This window comes from Corvus moneduloides, chromosome 16, assembly GCF_009650955.1.
Source record: "Corvus moneduloides isolate bCorMon1 chromosome 16, bCorMon1.pri, whole genome shotgun sequence".
In the NCBI taxonomy this organism is placed as follows: domain Eukaryota; kingdom Metazoa; phylum Chordata; class Aves; order Passeriformes; family Corvidae; genus Corvus; species Corvus moneduloides.
The window spans coordinates 11894985-11912276 of record NC_045491.1 but is presented as its reverse complement, the minus strand read 5'-3'; the positions used below and the strand labels follow the sequence as shown (position 1 = coordinate 11912276).

Below are 17292 nucleotides of genomic sequence, written 5' to 3'. Positions count from 1 at the left end.
AAATGTTTTGAGTGCAAAACCAACATCTGAAAAACAAGGTTATGGATGCCATTATGCTCTGAGTACTGAAATCATCTCCTTGCAGAGTGGCAGTTGAGAAATAAACAAAATGTTAATATTTACAAAGACAGGAATAGAAAGGAACATGGAGATTACAATGCTTGTAACACATGGAAATATGCTGACCATGCAGGGCTGGCTCAAGGTGCAGCTCACACTTCTACGATCTCACAGGGACAGAAGAAAAGAAAACTGCTAGGAATAGATGGAGGAATGGGAAATAAGCAGGAAGGTGATAAGATCACAGCTGTTTAGTTCAGAGAAGTAAAAATATAATTAGGGTCACGTTGGCTGCTCCCATTTGCTGAGATAATAGTGCATCCATGGAAAAGAACAGCAGTGGGTTTAAAGGTGAGGAAAAGAGGACCTGAATATCTTTTCAGCATTTTAACATAAAGTAAAAATCTAAATGGACTAACAATTTGAGATTTGATATTTCATTAAAAATAAATTATTTTCTTGGTTGGTCAAGAGCTACTGCCAGAAGTTCTTGCTGGTGAGAGGCATATTCAAAGAGATTTGCACCATGTTTTTGCAGGATACTTAGAGTTGTCTAGTCCTATTTGAAAGTTTCTCCCATAGCAAAAACCCTCAGCATCATCCCCACCCCTATTTTTAAACATAAGCTCTTCACACACATTTACGCATAAAATAAAAAGGGTAACAGGAATTAACATGCACTGCAGCTTTCAAAGCCCATATTGGGAAACACTCACTGTGGCCAAATCAATGCAACAGCAGTTTTGTTCTTAGAGGAAAATCAGCTATTCTAGTCATCCTCACTCCTACTACTTTTATCTTCTCCAAGGTATACAAATGGTTCTTCTTTTGTAACTGCAGAAAAGGGACTTAGAGGCATTTCAGCTATCAGGAGAATTATGCAATTGGCCACATTTCTTTTGCTGGGAAAGAGGAGGGTAAAGTCAGGATTGTGCTATTGTGATACCACTGAAGAAGCTTTTTCTTAAGTTGGCAAACCTCTCAACTCATAAAACTACACCATCTCAGGAACTGGGAGTAAAACCTGGCCAAGGTCTCTGCTTTTCCTTGAGCACAGAGAAATGCCTGTTACGGTTCCTATTCAATTTGCTTTTCCCCATGCAGGATGGAAGGAGACAGCTGCTCATATCCAAGCCTCTGAAATGCCAAACAGCTTCAGTCCCCAAAGCAATTAGTGGAACTACACAATTCTATAACAAGAGGGCCTGAGACTTTCAAACCTGGTTAATATTGTATTTTGTGTCTCTGGAGTTTTGTGTTCAGATTTTCTGCTTTTTGTATCTTCTGTAGCTCTTTGCAGACAGTGTAAATATTATGCAGTCTTGGACTATTAAAGGGTTCAATGATCTCATGAGGTGGGTCACATCTAACTAGCAGGCTGAAGTCTACTCTAAAAACACCGTGTGCTTTTGCAGTGCAAAGAGTTTTTTAAGGATTATTGCTATTAAATTACACCTGGAGCTGCATGGAGACCCCTGGAAAATGTCTTTGACCTTGCAGTAACCTTGTCTAAACAATGCTAATCGTGATTATATTCTGTATTACCATCCCCTGTTGTCTACTGCAAAGCTGAGAAACCTCAGTGAATTAAAATCATTACTGCCATAGATTAGGAACAATCATTGTTTACATTATAAACACATTATTTTTAAAAAGATTTGAGCATATTGATTTGAACAGAATGCAGTCAATATCTGCAATGATCATCCTGTGTAAGCTAACTAGTAGCAAAGAAATAAATAATCAATAAACTCTACACACGCAACTCCACCCTCCCTCCTGCCTGAATGCTTTTTTGGGAACATCTAGAGAGAAAATACAGAAATCAATGCAGAGACCCTTGTTCAGCTTGTGAAACTTCCCTTCTTCAGTGGAAAACAGGACCACAGTGCTGCACATGGGGAGGTGCCTGCTGGAGCAGGAGAAGCACAGCATGACAGAGGATCACATGGTAGATCAATAATGCGATTTGTGGAAGCCATGGTTTGGTTTTTGTACTGCAACAAATCTGAAAGGGGAAGCTAATGTTGTTTGCAAATTGCTGGAAGAAGCAAAGAAACAAGCAGCTAGAATGATCAGTGGGAAAACTCACAACAAGTATATAGACATGAGCAGACTTCAGCAGCTGGCCTTAGAACAGGTGTTTTTGTATCCAAATTACAGGGAGAAACTTGTGCTGGTACCGGGTGCATTGCTCAGTTCACTGGGAACCCTGCTGGCAGTGCCATGCACAATATGCCACACTTAAAAAGCTTCCATTTCCCAGTCAGCACTTAAACTTTATCTTTTTTAGCAAGCAAAGTCTTAGAAGACTGGTAGTTGCCATAGACACATTAGCAAAGACTCAAAAGAACGATCTGGGGGAATATGACTCTCTTGAAACCAGATCCCAAAGGGAATCAAAGCTGAGCCTGAGCTGACTCAGACACACAGAGAGAGAATCAGCTCTGCTGGCAGGTAGAGCTGGGAGAAGCAGCCCTGTTGCCAACACCAACCTGGATACAAACACCATTATCACATAAAAACAAAGATTCAAGCTCAGATAAAGATTCAGTAAGGTAGGCACACCTCATGTTGTTTCATGAAATGGAGCTGTTTAGATACAAATAGGGTGAGGTCCCTTTAAAAGAATCTTCTAGCAGAAGACCATAAGCCCAGCAGGTTTTTCCTTATTAGAAACCTCATTAAGGACTGAAGTCCAATTTTATATCTCTCATATTATCTGTGCAGACGTGTTCATCTTGGCAACAAATAGATGGGACTGTTCTGCTCTGAGACATCCATGAGCAACCCTTCACCTCCATCATTATTTTTACATTCCATACAAAGCCCCTTTATCAAAAGAATACTTTGGATTTTTATAACAACTTTCATCCCACTGCCTCAAGGAACATTATTCTAATTGCCAAGGGTTTGTTTAAGCCCATTTTGTGGATTCAAAGATTTTCATTAGCTGATCAGACATCATGGAAAATGGGGTCCTATGGAACCGCTTCAGAGCACAGTGTGAACCTCACTTCTTTAGCTCCCATGGCCAGGCAAATGGTCAAACCTTAGAAATAATTTTAAATGCTCCACTAAAACCTCTATTTTGCTTTACATTTTGATTAACCAGGACATTGGACAAGTTTGTGGGCACCAAAAGTCATAGAAGATGTGAGACATTGGTCTGTTTTCTCATCCCTGGGTTTCCTCTCCCCATCCTCACCTGACCGAGCTCTGAGCGTGCTGCCACACCAGGAGCGCTCCACAGCTCCAGATCTCCAGCTCTTCTCAGGGGTAGCATCATTCCTGGCAGGACACCTCTGTCTCAGGCTGGATGCTGCCTCCACAAGGGCCCAAAGAGCTCCCACCTTTCTGCAGCCAAGGTCACCTCCTCCTGCAGCCCCCCCCGTGCTTCGTGCATCCGACGCAGCTGGGAACACGGGAGGACGGTGCCACAGGTGAAGGACCCATCCTTCACCGAGCTCCTCCTGCTCCCTCTGCTGATGGAGCACCTTTCAAAGCATCATTCTCACAACAAAGGAATTTTGCATGAGTTAATTGTCTCGATCCTCTTTATGAATTAAATTAAATTGGGATCACCAAGCACATACTGTCAGCTTTAGCTTCAGGCATCTTCACCTTTAGATAATTTCTAACAGCAAAGGATGTCTCAAAACATGGGGCTGTTAACACCCTTCAAATCACATCAATGGCATAGGAAAAAACAAATGTAAACCTTCCTCATAGGTGATGCTTCATCTTGTCCCATTTAACAAGGAAGACAGACAAGAATGATACCATTGTTCCTTTTCATATTAATTGGCAGAAATTATCTTTATTAGAAAAATGAATTTTTCATATATTTACAATTTTTACATCATGTTATACTTGGCACATGTGTTCTTCCAAATAGTTATATACATTTCAGTACACACAGACATTCAAGTCCCCCATTCCCTTAATGTTTTTCTACATATTTAACAAAAAATGAACACAATACAATTTGTAAGACAACCATAATAATTATATATTTCTCTATCATAAAAAGTTTGAAGCAAACATTTTTTTTTAAGATATGTTTCAAAATATTTATACAGTATTAGCACTCAGTCATGCACTGGGTTAGAATATGGTCAGGGTGAACTGCAGTGAGACAGTATGTGAACGCAGGAGAGAAGTGTGTGATCCCAGTTTCTCCACGCTGCACTGGGTGCTCTGGGGCAGCTCCAGCCACCCCAGAATCTCAGAGGAAGGGACAGAAGGTGCAGGAGGAGCTGGGTGTTCACGTGTCTGCGCCACACAGCAGCCAAAACTGCGTGTGTTAAAACTCATTTCACTTTGCTAAACCTAGCTAATAAAACAGGCAGTAATTGGAATGTCAAAACTAGATTTTAAAGATTCTCTTTTTCCCCAAACCCATTCTTTTGAAGAATCCATTAGACTGTGAATTTTATAATGAAATTCTGAATTCTCTAAAAATTAATTATTTTATGGTTGATTCCATTTCAACAATATTCTTTTATTTCTACTCTAACATCCTGATTTATTTCCCCAGGTGTTAAGAGCTCTTCAAATCTCTACTATTCTTTGCTAGTAACTGGATGTTTATGATTTACTCTTTGGTTTGAAGTATGAGACTTTCGAGAGTGTTACAGCAAATTGCACTAGTAAATAACAGAAGTGATAGGCTTTTTATTTTACTGTGTATGGAACCTAATGGTTCCAATATTTCTGGTAAAATTTTTTTTTTGACATGCAAATTTCTCCTAGTGCAATATAGGTTAGTGTTCCATGTAATCAGTACAAACTATTACACCTGGAGTTCTTTTCCCCCATCAAAAAAAGAATATTCTTCCAACTGTACTAGTAACTAATTTTCTTTGTGAGCAAAATAGTAAGTTAATATTGTGAATTCTCATTTTCTTGGTTGCATTTCATTTTTCATAGTTCAACTGCAAGTAACTTCTAATCAAACTCAAAACAACAATACATTACTTGAAACTGTTAATAAATGATTGTAGAATCTTTTTCACAACACTGGATTTCTGTCTTGCCCCTCATTCTCCACAACAACTTTATACATATACATATTTATATATAGCTTATATATATATACATATGTATATGTACAAAAACTGATCAGGACAACATATTAAACTGATACTATTCAAGTAAACAGGTAAAAAAATGTTTTTCAAAGTGTAATTTGAGATTTTAAAATATTTCTGGTGGGTTTTGTTTAGCAGCACAGAAATATTAGTATTTCATCTAAGCCCACAAATATCCTTAAACAGGATGAAAGGAAGCACAAAATGCCCTTCAGGTTTAGTGTGAATTTGAATCCGATGAATTAAAATCAACATGATTAACAGGTGAAGTGCTTCTGAGATCCTGAAATGTATGGATGCAGATTTTGCATAAAAATTAAGTAATGAGTTAAGAATCAGGTAGGAGTTTGCCTAACACATTAATGAATTCTGTTTGTGCCTCCTGGTTTCAGTAGGGAAGGCACGAGATCCACTGTGCATGTGGGTGTGAGGTGTGAAGACAGAGAGATCAGGCTGTTCTTCATTGGTGCAAAATGTATGTTCTGAAATGAGGAAGACTATTTCAAAATATTATACCTGATATCAAGTATAAACTGCAAACAGCTCTTACTGAAATTGCACTGGTTTCCTTCCTAGCTGCACACAATTTCACATGATGCAATTTCCAAACCTTTGCAACATGAGGTTTGGTTGGGGATTTTTAAAATCTGAGCGTGAACTGCACTAAGGATCTGCTCCCCCATCACTCCCTCACACATCCCTGTTTAAGTCAAAAGATGTTTTGTCCACATTTGGAATCCAAACCTAGACCAGGTAATAATAAGCTAAGCAAAAATTTTCTTCTTGCAGATGAAGAACTTGAAACCAAGTTCTGCTCCAAAACACGCTTGCAGTGAGTAGTAGACAAAATCTGACCCTACAGAATTTAGTGTTTCTTGGTTACGGTGGAAAAATTCATAATTATCCAACACTCCCTTTCAGAAAAAGTTCAGGAATTCCACCAAATTATTCCAAGGTACTTTTTTTTTGTTATAAGTTTTAGTTAGAGCAGCATAGATTTAGAAAAGAAGCCTAATACCACACTCATCCCTCGGTGGAAACCTCCACATCACCAGTACTAGTATGGAGAGAATTGATTGTGCCTTACCCACCACTGCTGAATCCTGCCTGGCATGCAAAACCCATTTTGGAACCTGCCCAGTCTGCATGGGAGAACACATGGGCAGCCACTGGTGCACACACCAGCTGCTCCTCCTGGGAATTTTTTTCTGGAGGTATCCTTCCTCAGCGGCCTTAAGTAACAAGTTTAAGGACCAGATGTGGATCACATGAGCTGCCACTGAGTTTAAGGTCAGTCACCACGCCAACATCTCTGGCCAAGATTTTTCAAACCAGCATGAAAAGTCATCCTTTCCCTACAACTTTGTCATTACGGCAAGCATCAATTCCAGCTCTTTTGGACAGGAACTCTCTGACATGTTTTCATGCGTCCTAGCACAAAGCAATCCTGACCCAAACAAGTCCTTTAGCCCCTTCTAGAACAGGTATCAAACACTACAATAAATGCTGCTAGAAGATTTCTAGATGTGGGAGGTTTGGAAAGGAGAGAAGAAAACCACTTAAAATAAAGCACTGCTGCAATGTGTCCCACAGCCTGGGGAGATTACTCACGCATGACTGGGTTGGAAGGTGTATGCACGCACGCCTGTGTATACTGTATATATATTTAGGTTAACAAGTTTAAACTATTAATAAACAGCATCTTATGGTATTTGGTAATTAAAATATCAGGCCTGTGTCATTCAAAATAGTGCAACCTACATAGCAATATACAGGAAAATTACACACATTCTTCCTATTACCATTAATATGCTTGTGCATATCAAGATAACAGGATACCCTTTTCCATAAGATTAACCATTTGCATATTTAATTGTATTCTTTGGCCCATTTTCCCGTGAAACCTCGTATGAAAACGTAAAGACTTTGGCTTTAAAAGAAAAAGAAAACTCCCGCTTTTTCAGTTACTTTCAGAAACTTAAGAAGAATTCAAATTACTTTAGTTAAAAATTATCATCTCCTCCAGAAACTGCAGACCCCTGTCACAGACACCCCCACTAGTGTGGCTAACTGTGAACCTCCAATTTCTTTTTATTTTCACTTTTGAAGATCATTTACACTTCTATTGTTGCACAGCACATCCTCCAAAAGTGTTCTGGACTCCTCTAATCTTGTCCCAGCTGGGAACAAGGAAGGTCCCTGTCCCCAGGAGCACGGAAAGGCAGAGCAGCCTCATCAGGGCCTTCCACTGCATCACTACGGGTCCAGGTTCAGGGTTTGCAATGTGAAACAGAAGCCAAAATACATTCCCAAAAGGTTTTTGCCATTAAACACCATTATTAAACAAGCTCAGGAAAAAAAATTATCAGACAAAAGAATGCTGTAGTAATGATGTAACACAAACCTCTTCAAAGCGGTTATTCTTATGTACTGCAATGCATAGAACAAACTTTAAAATGTAATCTCATAATGCATTTGCTGAGAAAAACATATCATTTCTTCTAATAGTACCAGAAGTGCAAAACAAGACATTCTCCATTAAAATTTCATGTCACTGTAAATATTACCATTTTCCCACATTAAAGCTTAGTACCATTTCTGAAAAGTGAGGAAACTTTCATCAATTCCCAAGCAAAGTATCATCTCACTTGGAACTTTACAGTGCACTGAATAAGTATCACAATATTTATTGGTATTTATTTTCACAGTTTTCTAACGTGCACAGAAATATAATTTTTGAAATATATTAGTGAAAACAAATACTAATACAAAAGGGAAAGGACAAAACATCTAGGAGTATAACTGCTTATCACCACTACTTTTTAAGAGTTGGAGAGTCGAAACCATCTCTCTTTTAAATATGTAATACTATATTTAGTGTGGTTATCTATTAATAAAGGTATTGCATGACAATGTTACAGCATGGCTATATTCTCTACTAATTTAGCCTTGTTTTCAATACAGGTAAAGAATTAAGCAAAAGGAGTAAAAATTGTCATTTAAGCGCAAAACAACAAAAACCTGGTAAACAGTGAGGTAACTTATTTTTACTTATATTATTTCTGGCTCTTAAATTATAGATATGACAAAATCATCACAAAATCAGCAGTGGATTCTTACAGCTGTTAGAATGGCAGAAATTTAAAAAAAAAAAACCAGTTTCAATCATGGCAGATACATTCTGCAGTATGGAACAAAAAAGCTCACGATCCCACGAGGAGAACCAAGTGCATCTTCACTGCATTGCAGGGTGATGCACACCTGTATTCCTGGCTTCCAAAGTTGCAGGACTTTGGAAGAGCACATATTTTCAAAGCGCATACTCTGTACACAGGTCGAGAGAAGCAGGGGGAAAAAAAAGTTAAAGCTTGAGTGAGGGAAATAAATGAAGAGCTTATTTACAGAGAGTGCAGTAACCCTCCCCAGCAGAGCAGGGAGAAGCAGGGCAGGATTGCAGCTCCCCTTGAGTCAGGCAAAGACACAAGAGAGCACAAGCAGCCACCTCCCCTCTGACAGACACTGCTGTGACACGGGAATGGGGGTGAGCATGGGAGCGGCTCCACAGAGACAGCTGAGGAACTCGACAGGAGTTTTGCACCATGTACAGCATGTGCACATCAGACAGAGACTCTGCATGATCAGAAAGATGTAAGAGACAGGACAATCGTGAGGCTACTCCCATTTAACCACAGCTTCACAGGTGACTCCAGCCAGAGCACATTGAGCCTTTCCTCTATCACACCATGTCCCTGTCTGTACTTATATCCATATCACAAAGAAATACACAGCTGTGATTAAACTGAGCTCCCTTAAACGCTGACATGTTGCTAAGACATTTAAATAAGACAGTACAGGTGAATTTGAGCAGGGAAATGGCTCATACCATAAGCCACACTTTGAAAGGCCTTTATGTTCTTTCAGAAGTTCCTTCAGCACTGCTAAGTTTGGAAGGCTCAGCTCTCAATAGGAAGGAAGTTTAGATTAACAAAAAAGAAAAAATCATTGCTAAGAAAATAATTTAAGTCTATCACTGGAACACTGGAAAACTGTTTTTTGTTGCAAACCAGTCTGCCCTACACAGGAAAGGTATCTGCTTTAAAACGACTTTTGAGTTAAGGTAGGACTAGAGCTGGAAAAGTTTAGCAAGGGAATGTATGACATTCATCTTGAAAGAAGCACACGATGTGATGATTAACACTTGACACAATCTAGCCAAGCCACAGGATAGTTATTCTTTTATATTAACTAGGAGAGATTTTTTTCATAGAAGTTCTGTTTTCACTAGGTTTTATATATCAACATCTTAAATGCAATGTAAAATAACAAAAAAAATACACCTCTTGAATTCTTCCTAAATCCAGGCAGATTCTCAGACCCTTCGATTCGAGACACAATTCCTGTTCTACATTGATAAACCCAGCAAGGGAGGGAACAGTATCAAAATCTTCCCCATCTCTAAGGTGCATATGCTACACTGCATAAATATGAAAACAGCAAGTTATTCCACAAGGAATAGATTCTGACACTTTTCTCCCATGCTGGGTAGTCACATGGTATAAAGCAAATTATTATCCCAACTATGCAGGGGGTACTGCAAACCCCACAAAAAAACCTATTTGCATGAGCACAGGAACCTGTAACACCTCCAAGGCTGAAATTGGTACTCACTTGAAGATTTACCTGGCAGATTTTGGAGGCTGGGGATAAACAGACCACTGCTTTTCTAAGTCCACCTAACTGAGATATCTGAGTTAGGAGCCTATACTTTCTAAAAAGTCAACAGAGAGAGGTAATATCTTTCTGGACACATCCCCCACATAACTGCTCCCAACCCCTCAGTCCCTGCACTTCCATCCAGAGGGAGCTTGCTTTCTCTTGCTTTCTCTCTCTCTCTCCCCACTGGTAACAAAAGAGCTTAGCCTTCCAGCACAGAAACCCAAAGCTACACACACAGCTCTAGCTTTTGCTTCCTTTAAAACTGTATAAAAAGATTTGCTTTCATCAGGAAAAATAAACCACATCTGATTTCCCTTGTGAGCCTTATTTCACCTCTTAAGTGTTCCTGAAAGACCATAAAGAGACATGTATTTATGAGATGCTGCCAAAACACGGTGACCTGGTGGTGATTTCATTTTTGTTTGTCCAGAGCACTCTTTCTCCTAACCAAGCTTCTTAGATAGCAGAGTAATGAATTCTGAGCAAAAGCTGCAAATACATTAAATTAAATTTTCCAGAAATGCAAGATCTCTTAATTTTCCTTAATTTTATCTTATATATTAAAATATCTTATTTCCATGCTTTTAAATTAGTGGGTGGCTACACTGTTCTAAGAAACACAAGCAGAACACAAAATCTATTTGAGAGAAAAAAAGGGAAATTTACTATGGTGAAAAGGGAAAGACAAAAACATGAAGAAATTCTACAATATCTTTAAAAGAGAAAAAAAGCAAGAGGCAGGTATGTCTATGTAGCTGTTTTTACCTCCATGTACCTACTGCATTCCTCAGCAATTCAATATCCTGCCTCCATAAAAGGTGTCGTCCAGGAGCAGTGTAACACTACAGGACATGCTACCAAGAATGGCCCATATCATTTACAGCCTGATTCAGTTCCAGCTGGAGTCACAGGAAATCTTGGTGATAGGAATGACCAACAAACTGCTAGAGCTGTAATCAGGAAAATGTAACAAGTCACCAGCACCATCCAGAAAGGTACAGAAAGGATGGCCACTTATGCAGGAAGATTCTTTTCTCCTCTTCAAGTATAGCAGCAGCTAGAGTGAGAGAGAGGGAAATACAGAAAGTCTTGATCTCAGTTTAATTGAAAGTCAGTGCAAATATATCAACAAAGCTCAGGCAAAATTCAGAATTCCACGCGCTCTACGGCTGAGCCTCACAAGCTGTGGCTTGTGGCTCTGTTGAAGATTTTTCTTCAACTTCTCAGCTGCTTCTTCTTTACACGAGCACATCTGCAACCAGCTACTGCCTACAGCCCTGCCTCAGCTCTCCTTCCCCTTTATCGACTTGGATTTATGCCAACATCAAAACAACAAATGCATGCAGACTCTTACTCCCTCTACTTTCAGTATCTGGTGGGTTTTTTTCCTCCTTTATGGAAGCACCTTATATTTCCATGTGAACAACTGCTGTGCAACATTATCAAGTCTTCCCTCTGCCTCTTTATTTTGGTTGAGGGCAGGTGGTTGTATTGAATATTGCAGATAATAATACTAAATCTCTACAGTCACCAGAAATCTGCTCAAATCAGAAAAAGCAAACACTGCAATATCACTGCAATATCACAATTTCACTGTAGCTAATTTGCTTGTACATTTCACAGAAAGATCAATCCACCTGGGTTGAGGATGTTTACAACTGAATCTCAGGAGAGAAAATGTAAATGGGAATTTTTCTTTCCCACAACTTCACGTACAGTACTTGTATATATATTGAATTATGTGTGTCTGGTTAGATAGAGATGATGATACAAAAGACTTGGAGCGATCGACAAATACTTTGAGAGCTTTATGATGATGTGAAAGACAAGAGCCACCACTGAGTTTTATGATTTACTTGGTAAAATGCTCAGCAACTTCCATGGCAGGATTTGGCATGACATCAGCAAATCATATCTGCTGAAACACACCAGATAGTTCAAAACACTTCAGATTTTAGTTAATATACTATGACTTGGATTGGATATTAAAATGTGCCTGAGATATTTTTTATTACACTCATTACAACATTACACCTTCAGTGCATTTGCCCTCCTGTAGACTTAAGAGCAAAGCATACTTGTGTCTTTGGGAAAAGGTTTGGGTTCATGACAAGTAGTGTTCATCCCACAGACATCCTAACCCTGCTTAGCTCACACAACTATTCCTAAGAAATCTGCATCTCTGTAAGGGGAGGTAAGGAACTTCTGTTTATAAAAACTCCCTCCAGTGAGGAACCAGAAAGCTTTCCATGTGAATCAGGGCCAATAATTATGACCAAATGTTGAATAAAGAATACCCAAAACATATTTTTACCTGAACTGCATAGAGATACCCATAGATATGCTTTCTGATCATACTTATAATAAAGTATACTGAGATTTTTGGAAACTGGAAAGAGCCTCAGAAGCCCAAATCTCATTACATTTCATTCCTTAAAAAATGTCATCCTTCACCATCACAAGATGATGAAGATACAAATACATTTGCAAATACCAAGAACTCATTCTGGACTTCGATAGCTAAAGTCAGTTTAAATCTGTTTAATAAAAAAAAAGCTGTAAACAAAATTCAAGAAGCTTTATTTTGACTATCCCTACACATCATTTATATTATCTCCCGTTTGCAACTCTGCAGTATGCTGTTCTAAATTAAACACCTTGCATACTGCACCTCTGGCATGCAGATGCTTCAATTACAGCTGACAGGCACGATTCTGCTGAGAAGAGTTTCAGTTTAGAGAAAAGTTAGGGTAATATTCACATTTTCCAATTCACAGTGGTAATGGTTTCCCTGCTCACTGTTCTTCAGTGAAATGGAGGGAATAATGCTTGAACAATCTAAATTTCCTCTACACAAAAATCCTAAAGCAGTTCTCAGAGTAGCAGGAAAATGGGAGAGCACCACCTCAGGAATACTTTCAGTAGTTAAATGTATTAGCAATTATATTTACTTCTTTAGTTGAAAAGCTGTACACTCCTCTCCTGAAAGGCTTCCTCTCTTCCCTTTCACGCTCCCTTATGGTTAAAATCTAGTGGGTTTTTTTCTTCCAGATGTGTGTGTACAGGGGTGTGTAGCAGACATTTTATTTGTGAAATAATCTGATTGACATTTATAGAAGGAAAAGTCATATAACAATGCATCCCTGCTATGTGAATACCTTTGTATACCAGTAAGTGATAATAAAGATACTGTTTCTTAGTTATGTGTGCATATATTCAGTTTATATAACAGACTTGATTTGAGAGGTTAGAAAAATGGTCTGATGTTCAACAAATATGCACAATATTGTGGAAGGAAGAAGTCCTTCTAAAGGTGTTAATCCTTCTCTGTGTATGCAAATAAATGGTACCACGCTCCTCACTGATCACACTGAACTTATGGCTGTCGGTGTTTGATACTGTATTAACAGCTTTAATACTATTAATATACAATTAATTAGTTGTCACTAATACACTATGAACAAAGAACTACAGTGGGTTGGGATTTGGTTTGGGAAGTGAAAGAATAAAAGAAATACTATACAGCCCTGAGTAATCACCAGTAAGGGGCAAATGCAAACTTACGTACACATTAGGCCTCAAGGTTACTAATAAAGTCCACAGCTCCATAGTAAGTGCCATATAGTGATATCTAAAAATATATACTCTGGATTAGGCAGCTGTGAAATTTCTGACAAGATTACTGCAAACTTTTTAATGAACTTACTTTGTAATGGTAAGTGCATGTGCAATATAAGAAAAGCATTTGTACATGAACATTAACCAATATCCTTGGGGCTTCCTTTTGGTACACAGCAGTTCACATGTTTGGGGTTACTGCCTTCCTATCTACTGTCTGTCACTCTAGAAAGAACATACTAATTTTGTGCTAACACACTGTATTTTACTTATTAAGGTCCTGGGGTTTGGGGTTTTTTTAAATTATTATTTGGCTTTGAAAATTATTATGAAGCTAAAATATGTTTTTGGAAGTCTTAGCTTTCTGTTCTCTTTCAGAGTCTTACTTTTGAATCTGTGCAAATGCATCCCTATTTCTTGTTGTCGGTGTCATACTACATGAATACCATATTGCTTATCCAGTACTAGAAAATCATTAAACATTTCTAAGGACAAAAGTACATTGAATGATACTTAGCAACATAAGTTAGAATAACCCAAATAGTAAAATAATTAGGTACAAAACAGCATAGTTGCCAACATATATTGGGGCTATTTCAGTACAACTTGCCATTTATATATAAAGCATACATAAATGGCTATTTTTTATCCTTTTCAACAAGACATGTTTTAAAAGGATAGTTCAGAGCATACCAGTTTACCTATTCATGTACAAAAGTACATTGGGAAAGGGAGAGGTTTATGTATCATTTACCAGAGCAGGATACTGTTAAAGGAAAAATTCTCCCTCTAAGATGGTGGCAACTATTCTTTCCCTATAGATAAAGTGTTCATGGAAAATTTAAACATCTGATTCAATGCTAGGCCTTTTCTTATACACACGTGTATTGCTACAGGAATTTAAAACCCTTGGAGTTGAGTACAAGCTATTCCTATTTGCAACGTAAGGCAAAACATGCTCTGAAATGTACATGTCATTATGGATCCGACCATCCCTGGAAGAGTATGATGCTGTAGACTGTATGGACGACCTGAAATAATTATCATTTCTTCCTCTTGTTGGCAATGAATGTTTATAAAGATCAGCTGGACTTCGCCTAAGAGATAAATGCTGGTCATCACGATAGGAGTGCAGGAAGGGGTTATCATCCGAGTGAACAGCATACAGGGACTTGCTCCGCTTACTGTCCTCCAGAGCATGAGTTAAAAGTGAGGCCTTGTTGCTCAACAGTTTGCTTGAGGGAACACTAAACATGCTTGCATATGGACTACTTTGAAGAAATTTCTCTCTTTCTTTCAAGCTTATACTACGAGAAGGTCTTCCAATATCAATTTCCCTGGACTTATCAGCGATATTATCAAAAGAGTGTTGCCTGCTAATCCTCAGTTTATTCTTTCTGTGATATTGCAGAGCACTACTTTGTGACCAAGTACGCTCATATATTTCTTCAGGAAGTGATAAGTTCGTTGTATCCTGCAGCATCTGATCTTCCTCAATATCATAGAGGTTCCCCATCCGCAAGCATGCATCGCATTTATAGGGAGATCTGGTCGTGTAGTGTCCTGCATAAGTGGGCATGTTGGAGAGACAGCTCCTGCAGTGGGTGGAATTCTGCCTGTACCTATCGTTCATGTCACCTAGGGAAGTATTTTTTTCTTTGAGAGTGTAGTGCTTTGCATAAAGTTTATACTGGTCATTATTTGGAAGACTGTCTTCGTTATGTGATGGAGTCCTGTTAGCTTGTTCAGCTTTCCTGAAGCTGTCACTGTGATCTTGGTAAACATCAGGAAACTCTACAGTTTCTGGAAGGACAATGTTTTCGATGTACTGAGGTGTGTCCAAGCGGAATCCTGGCTCCTTGTCAGCATCAATTGTGTAGATTTTATCCCGTGGAGAGCCTTGTTTGGTTTTCAGATACGTCAGTTCCACTTCACTACAGTCTTTTGGGTATTTTGATGCTACTGTCCTTTTTTTAAAATTGTCCTTGGTTTTGTGGTGCTTGTTGTTGGTTTCAGCTTCCATGTGGCAAGTAGCTCTGCTTGATGTCTCTGATACATCTGAATGGACAATCTCTTCAGGAAGGTATCTTTGGCTTTTCAATGAAAGCTGCCTGTTTTCCTCTGACTCGTTTTCTCTCTGGGGACCTTGGCCCTGACGTACAGATTCTTGACGCAAAGATTCAACAGATTTCCTCCAAAGCTGCCTGGGTCTGGAGTTCACTTTTGCTTCTGTTGTTACTGCAACCTCTACTGTATTTGGATTGGATTCATTCAGTGTGAGAGGATGCTGCCCTTGGAAAACATAGTTGTTCAGATTGTCCTTGTGTCGATTGCCAGGAAGTGTCTGCAGTTCACTTATGTTGTCACCAAAAAAGTTGTCCTTTGTCTGAAAGGATCTGTTATCAGCAAATATCAAGTTTCCCTTATCCATGACCATGTCCATAATCAAAGAACCCCTCTGAATAAAATCAGCTGTTCTTTTGGGGGAGTCAATTCTTGAAGGATTGATATTCGTCATGTTTTTCGCTGTTCGCAGCAGTTTTAACATGTTGGTTTGTGAATTGGTCAAAGAAAAGTCAGGAGACTTCTTTTTCTCCTCAATGTGTACTCCATGAATGCAACTGTAAATACCCTGCAATATGAGTAATGTAAAACAAATTAAATCACTAGGTATAACAAATTAAAAATTCCATTTTACTTTTACTAGCAATAAAGAACAATTAAACATTTTTATCCAATTACTGGAAAGATTAAAAGTACATCTCCATCTTTTTATAATTTCCTTGCACTGAAATGGAGGAACATTTTCTACTATATCTGTTGGAATTACAAAGGAGAAAAATTGCCAGTGTTTCACAAACCATTGGTCTGTCTTGGCCTCCCCAGTTTATTCCAGATACAAGATTAGAAGGTACCCCAAAGGGTTCCCTAATCTCAGCACAAAATGAAACTAACCTTCAGTAATAGATACTCCCTTATTTTAAACCAGTGATTAAGTTTCCCCTCTAAACAAGCCTGTAGTGGGACTATTTTATTGGAGGTTAAGTTGACTTGTACTGAAATGAAAAGGCTTCTAGTCATCATATTTTAGTTTTTCTGATCCCTATCCCAGTACATATGAAAAAAACCCAGCTCTTTCTAAAGTTGAATGTGAGTTAATTTTGAGCAAAAGGCTGAAGCCCATTTTCTCACTCCAACCTCTTCGGTCACTCCTGTGAGCCCAGTTGACATTTCCAACCCTGTGAACTAGCAATTCTCAGACATTTACCTATGACATAAGTACTCTTTCTCCTGCATTGCTTAGGAGAATTTCATATAAAAAAAGACCAGAAATACAAAGTTCAAATATAAAATGTGTAGGTTAAGGTGCATATGGTTCCCAGACAATCCCCAACAGAGTAGTGCAGACTATTTTTAATGCAGTTCCAAAATGGTCCAATCTACTCAACAGGGTAATTGCAGCACTCTTTAAAGCAATTAGCCATTTTAGCATCATTTTCAGTTCTCCTAGGCTATATAAAAAATCCAGAGAAATCACTTACCTAATGAAAGTTCTATCTGTTTTAAAAATATATAAAGAAAAAACCCAACTAATTTGTCAAAAATATAAGAATAAGCCCACTTTTCCCTTTTTTGTTACAAGTATCAGTTTCTTGGATATGTAAATCCCCTTTGGGTCTGGTAAAGTTATCATTAAAACTTGCCTTAGTACCCAACCAATACAAGACATATATCACCAATATCACATAAATGATACTTGTGTTTGACCTTTTCTCATAGAGTCTATTCAAGTTTGCTATCAAGA

At 38.5% G+C, this 17292-nt stretch overlaps 1 protein-coding gene across 4 annotated transcripts in view; it reads right to left on the bottom strand.

The window, feature by feature from the left end:
• Nucleotides 1-3848: 3848 nt before the first annotated feature.
• The window catches only part of GRIN2A (glutamate ionotropic receptor NMDA type subunit 2A), a 168203-nt gene continuing 154759 nt past the window's right edge, over nt 3849-17292 (bottom strand). For 2 of the 4 annotated variants that reach the window (XM_032125736.1, XM_032125737.1), the window contains one exon: nt 3861-16119. In XM_032125736.1, coding sequence (XP_031981627.1) covers nt 14329-16119 — 1791 coding nt within the window. In that variant the 3' untranslated portion in view covers nt 3861-14328. Of the gene's footprint in view, nt 16120-17292 lie in introns of all 4 variants that reach the window. The other 2 variants (XM_032125739.1, XM_032125738.1) reach the window with 2 other exon arrangements.